Source organism: Trachypithecus francoisi, unplaced genomic scaffold (assembly GCF_009764315.1).
Source record: "Trachypithecus francoisi isolate TF-2019V2 unplaced genomic scaffold, Tfra_2.0 Lachesis_group5, whole genome shotgun sequence".
NCBI lineage: Eukaryota > Metazoa > Chordata > Mammalia > Primates > Cercopithecidae > Trachypithecus > Trachypithecus francoisi.
This window is the reverse complement of record NW_022681470.1, coordinates 141,781,892-141,787,329: the sequence shown is the minus strand read 5'-3', so window position 1 is coordinate 141,787,329 and position 5,438 is coordinate 141,781,892. Positions and strand designations below refer to the sequence as shown.

The following is a 5,438-nucleotide window of genomic DNA, read 5'->3' as shown; positions in this document are numbered from 1 at the left end:
GGTAGTGGCCTTGGCGGTCACTGGGACTCCTAACACCGGGCTAGCAGGAGACTAAGGCGCAGTAGCGGGGCCCGGAGCAGGCAAGGGAGCGGGCTTTGGCTTCTCTGCTGCAGCCCTGAGCTCACAGAAGCCTCATTCGGCCTCCTCCTCTTTCCTTTCTAGATCCGGGTCTTCCTCCAGCAGCTCAAGGGCCGCGTAGCCCGGGAGGCCATTCAGAAGGTGCATCCGGGTGGCCTTCAGGGACCAAGGCGCCGCGAGGCACAGCCCCCAGCTCCCATTGAGGTGAGGCAGATGAACAGGGCAAGGCTGTCCAGGGCAGGTCCCTGGTGGGTAGGTCGGAGTTGTGGAGGATAACCTGATGAGGGGATCCCCAGGAGGGGCAGGGCTTGGGGGGCCCTTGCAGGCTGATCCCTGGGCTGACCTTGTACCTCTGGCTTCACTCAGGTCTGGACGGATCTGGCTGAGAAGATAACAGGACCACTGGAGGAAGCCCTGGCAGTGGCTTTCTCGCAGGTACGGCCATCCCCCAAGGCAGGTCGGGGCGTCCTAGAGGACGGGGTCCCTGGGTCAAATCATGTGAAACTGGGTCCTGGGCCCTTCCTATTGCCAGCTCTGTGGCCTCCATCAGTCACTGGACACCTGGAGCCTCAGTGTCCCTGGCTCTGAGGCCATCTCCTGTCTAAGCAGCATCTTAGGGTGGCCGAGAGGATGGGGGAATGTATAGACGGTGAGAGGACTTTCTAGCTTCCCTTACTCCCTGATTGTTCTGCCTGCCAGGTGCTCACCATCGCGGCCACGGAACCGGTCACCCTCCTGCACTCCAAGCCCCCCAAGCCCACGCAGGCCCGTGGAAAGCTGCTGCTCCTGAGCGCCCCTGGAGGGCTGGAAGACTCTGCCCCTGAGATACCTAGCCCCGCCCCCAAGGCACCTAGCTCCACCCCCGAGACTTCTGACCCTGCTCCTGAGAAACTTTCTGCGTCCTCGGCTGGTCCCTCCACTGAAGAAGACTTCGCTGTGGACTTTGAGAAGATCTACAAGTACTTGTCCTCTCTCTCCCGAAGTGGCCGCAGCCCTGAGCTCTCAGCAGCTGGTGAGAAGGATGAGGGAGGGGGCAGAGGCAGAGGGATCGGGGTCCCTGGCGGCAGGCAAGGGTGTCTCCTTACCCCTCCCCTCCATCCATCACTAGAGTCTGCTGTGGTCCTCGACCTGCTCATGTCACTTCCAGGGGAGCTGCCCCTCCTGCCCTGCACAGCCTTGGTTGAGCATATGATGGAGACGTACTTACGTCTGACAGCCCCCCAGCCCAGCCCCGCTGGAGGGAGCCTGGGACCTGCTGCTGAGGGAGACGGGGCTGGCTCCAAGGCACCAGAGGAGAGCCCCCCAGCCACCAAGAAGGCGGAGCCCAGCGAATTGAAATCGTCCTGGCAAGCTGCTGGGATCTGTCCCCTGAACCCGTTCCTGGTGCCCCTGGAGCTTCTGGGTCGGGTAGCCACCCCTGCCAGGTGAGGGGCATGGCGGGCAGGAGGCACACCGGGCCCCCTGCCCTGGCCCTCGGTTCTGCTCGGCTGGCACTGGCTCTTACTGAGGATCCCGTCGTGGGGGAAGGTCCCTGAGGTGACGCTTAGCTGTGGGGTGGGCCTCTGAGACGCCGCACACTTTGGGGGTTTCACAAATGGAACCCCCGTTGTACAGGGGTTGGGTGGGGGTTACGGAACTCCACTCACAAGCCTCCCGACCTCCAGGACAGGCGGACAGGGCTGGCCTCCCCCAGTCCCCAAGCCCCACTGTGCCTTGTTGTCTGCTGGGGGCCACAGCTGGCACTGCACACCGTAAACGCTCTCACACGTTTCCCCTTCCTGTACCTCGGGACCAGCATCTTCACTTTCTTCAACTGACCAGTCGTGGATACTACTACCTGCTGCCAGCTCCTTCCCCTTCCCGGGGGTATTCTGTGACCATGAATAAAGTCCTCATTATTCTCTTTCGCCTGTGACTTAAAGATAGAAGTGGGGGCCCTGAAGTGTCAGAGCTTGGGGTCACAGGGCTGGGGTGTGTGCCAGGTGGGAGAGCTGCCACCTCTCTGGTCTGATGAGGCCTGGGGTGAGGAGCCCCTTGGTTACTGTGGAGCTGACAAGTGTGGATGGGAAGGGGAGAGCCGGCAGCGTACCTTGGGGACAGGCGTCGGGTGGGTTTCAGAGTAGGGCAAAGTCACATCGCACAGGTGGAGGGGAGAAGGCAGCAGAGCGGAGGTGGCCTGGTGGAAGGCGTCAAGCCCCAGGCTAGGGACTGGAGGAAGATAGGGGTGGGCTGTCCCAAGCGGCAGGAGGCTGGGGGAGTGGAGTGTCTCCCTGGGGTATCCTTGGGACCTCAAGGATTCCTAGAAGGCGGGGAGGGAGGGGCGCTGGAGTCAGGGCTGACCTCAAATCCCTGGGGGTGCTGGGGCTCCCTCCATCAGCCTCACCTGCCCTGTGGGTGTGGACTGAGGGTCGGGTCCGAGGGAGGGAAGCAGATGTCCTCCCACAGCACCGCGCCCTACGCCCAGCTAGTAATCCAAGTGGGTAAAATTCTGTTCGCGGAGTCTGCATTCACCCAGCCTGCCTTTTATAGAAACGCTCATTCCTCCCCACACACGCTGCGCACGGCTCCCCGGGGTGCACATCTCCTGGGAGGGCCTTGGAGCGCAGCCAGCCCACTCCGTCCGTGGTCACCGTTCCACCACGCCAGACTCACAAACGCTGCCAATGGTGGTGGGCAGGGGGAGGAGGCTTAGGTACGGTCATCGGAGCCTCCCTCCAGGGCTGGTGGAGGATGTTCCTCCCAGCTCCCTGCAGCGCTGAGTCTCTCTCACCACCCCCAGCGCCTCCCCAGGTCAACAGAATTGTGTGCGGAGGGGAGGGAGGGAGCTGGGGATATCGAGATGGTGACACATCAGCCCCCCAAAGCTGGTGAAAGGGCTTGTGATCTTGGTGTCTTTGCAGTCCTGGGAAGCTTTCAAAACATGCAGAAGCCAGACCTAGGTTCCACTTCCAGCCCGACCAGACTCTAGCCATGTGACTATGGGCAAGTAAGTCACTGGAGCTGCCGGCCCTCGGTTTCCTGGCCTGTAGAATTGGGATGCTAACGGGGCCTGGCTCATTCTCACGATCCCGAAGAGGAGATAGGCTATAAACAGGAGGTGCCAACTCAGCACGCTGCTTGGCATGCAGTAAGCGCTCAATAATAGCTTTTATTATCATGTTCGGCTCAGAGGCAGGGAGTAGAACGGCATGGGAGGGCTGCGGGGGGCACGGCAGGGGAGTCAGCGGGAAGTGGCAGGAGGGCGGATGGGGGGCAGCGGTGGGCACCGGGGCAGGGCGCGCTGACCTGTCCAGGGGCCCGGGTTGGGGGGCAGTAATGAGCCTGCCCACACTCTCCCGCCATGGCAGGAGCCACGCATCCTCGACACAGCCTCCATGGCAGGCCTTCGGGCTCCGTCTCCGGGACAGGCGGTGCAGGGCAAATTGGTATGCAGCGTCTGCCCCGTGGGCCCGGGAGAGCCTGCCCCGCAGGGCCAGAGCCCAAGGACAGGCTCAACACTCAGTCAAGGTGGGGTTGACGACGGCCAGACAACAGGGGAGGGAGGAGGGACAAGGGGGTCCCCACTTCCAGGAACGCACAATAGCAGAGCCACTTACACGCTGGGGAAGGGGCGGTGCGGGGGTCCTCCTCCCTCCTGGGATTCAGAGCCAGGGGGGCGGGGGTCGGGGGCCAGCCGGGCGGGTGAGATGCGCAGAGAGGAAGGGACAGGGCGGATAAAGGCACGAGGTGGGGTTCCGGCCAGGCCAGGAGGGGACATGGGAGGGGTCTCGAGGGGGAGGGGCTGGGCTTCTCCCAACTCCCTCCCCCTCTCCCCGGGGCAGGGGGCTCCGAGGTGGGATCCTGAACGCAGTCCTGGCCCCGCGGCGCTCCCCGCAGGGCCGACCCTCGGAGACCCGGTGCAGGGCCGGCTGGGGGGCGCCGCGCCCCTCACACCAACGCGTAGTCGAACTGCCCGCGCTCGAGCGCCTCCTTGTGGTCGGTCCAGGATGAGGCGGGCATGCGGCTGTAGGGGTCGAGCAGGATGCGCACGCAGCGCACCATCAACAGCACCAGCACCACGAGCAGGCAGAGCACGAAGGCGAACACTGTGCGCTGCTCCGCATCCAGGCCCGCGCCCACCGGGGGCCCCGTCGACGGCGGCAGGGGCTCCGGCGACAGCGTCCACGTCGCGCTCATGGTTCACATCGCCGCGCGCCCTGCGGAGGAGGGGACCCGCCCGGGGCGCCTGGGATGAGGCTGCGCCCTCCCTCCTGCGCCTCCTCCGCTTCGCCCCCTCCCGCCGCCGCCGCCGCCGCCCCCCTTACCGTGCCCGACCCCATCCCCCGCCTGCGCCTCGGTCCCCGGGCTACGCCCATGCCCGGCCCGCCGGATCGCCGCCACCAGCACGCGGGGACCCAACTCTGGCCGTGCGCGCAGGTGGGGGCGCTGAGAGCCGGGAAAGGGAGCCGGCCCGGCCCGGGCCGCACACAACAGGTGCGAACGACCGGCCGCGGCCCGGGTGCGCGGCCTGGGGACGGTCCTCGCGTCCCCTGCCCCCCGCTCCCTTTGTTCTCGGCGGCCCGGGACCCCCTCCCCCACCGCCCCCGCCCCGGCGCGCCCCTCACCCTGGCTTCGACCCGGACGGGGACCGACCGCCCGGCGGCCGCGCTCTCTCCTGGACCCCGGCGCCGGCTCCGCGTTCGGCCTCTCCCCGGCGGCGGCGGCGGCGGCGGCCCGGGCTCCGGCTCAGCCCACCCCACCCGCCCCTGGAGCGGCGGAGACCGAGGCAGGCGAGCAGCGCGCGAGCCGGGCCGCCGCGGCTGTTCCCATGGCGACGGGGGCGGGGCCGCCGCGGGGGGCGGGGCTGCGGGGGGCGGAGGCTGCGCAGGGAGCGGCGCGAGGGCCCGCGACCCCGCCCGGACCTGCGGGAGGACGGATCTCCAGACTCGGGGACCCGCGAGCACCCAAGACCTCGCCAGGGCGTGGGCAGCTGCCACTCCCACCTCCACTGGCACCTCGGCCCCCCCCCAGCCTGCCCTGTGCCTGCGTTCTCCTCTGCGATAGACCCCACTCCAGACTCCGTTTGTGGGGGGACCTCAGTGTCCCTAAAACACTCATATGGGCACTCAAGCTCCCCCGGCCCTGGGGACCTCAATCCTCAGAGAGCTCAGGCAGGTCACTGGGATGAAAAAGTCCCCCTAGTTTTGTCTGTCACGGGCCTTGTCTTCCAACCCAGGGTCCAGCCCTGGGCAAGGCGTCCACCCACTGCGGCTGCAGTTCCTCGCTCGACCTTGACCGCCTCCCAGAGCAGCCGCCCGCTCCCACCCCCACCCTCGCCCCGGCCACTCCCGCGCCAGAGAAGACACTTCAGACTCCAGAGC

The 5,438-nt window shown here is 66.5% G+C and overlaps 2 protein-coding genes across 4 annotated transcripts in view; one reads left to right on the top strand and one right to left on the bottom strand.

The window, feature by feature from the left end:
- Window positions 1-1,985, top strand: part of SNAPC2 (small nuclear RNA activating complex polypeptide 2) — a 2,579-nt gene extending 594 nt beyond the window's left edge. Inside the window, exons 2-6 of the mRNA XM_033195393.1 lie at window positions 163-282; window positions 445-513; window positions 778-1,090; window positions 1,187-1,502; window positions 1,743-1,985. Of these exons, the coding sequence (XP_033051284.1) occupies window positions 163-282; window positions 445-513; window positions 778-1,090; window positions 1,187-1,502; window positions 1,743-1,833 (909 nt within the window). The 3' untranslated portion in view covers window positions 1,834-1,985. The remainder of the gene's footprint in view (window positions 1-162; window positions 283-444; window positions 514-777; window positions 1,091-1,186; window positions 1,503-1,742) is intronic.
- A 1,081-nt stretch (window positions 1,986-3,066) lies between these two features.
- On the bottom strand, window positions 3,067-4,887 carry CTXN1 (cortexin 1). Of its 3 annotated transcripts, XR_004433532.1 has the most exons (3): window positions 4,683-4,864; window positions 3,364-4,274; window positions 3,067-3,162 (listed from the first exon to the last, which is right to left on the bottom strand). XR_004433532.1 is itself a non-coding variant. In XM_033195460.1 (2 exons), the coding sequence occupies exon 2, from the start codon at window positions 4,252-4,254 to the stop codon at window positions 4,006-4,008; it is 249 nt and encodes an 82-aa protein (XP_033051351.1). In that variant the 5' UTR covers window positions 4,255-4,274; window positions 4,683-4,887; the 3' UTR covers window positions 3,196-4,005. The 3 variants fall into 3 exon arrangements, 2 of the variants coding, with proteins under 2 accessions (XP_033051351.1, XP_033051352.1); XM_033195460.1 differs by lacking the exon at window positions 3,067-3,162 and having other exon boundaries at window positions 3,196-4,274; window positions 4,683-4,887; XM_033195461.1 differs by lacking the exons at window positions 3,067-3,162; window positions 4,683-4,864 and adding an exon at window positions 4,383-4,652 and having other exon boundaries at window positions 3,196-4,274.
- Between the last annotated feature and the right edge of the window lie 551 nt (window positions 4,888-5,438).

Coding starts and splice junctions, on each gene's coding strand:
- CTXN1 (XM_033195460.1), bottom strand. CDS start 4,254: ATGAGCGCGACGTGGACGCTGTCGCCGGAGCCCCTGCCGCCGTCGACG.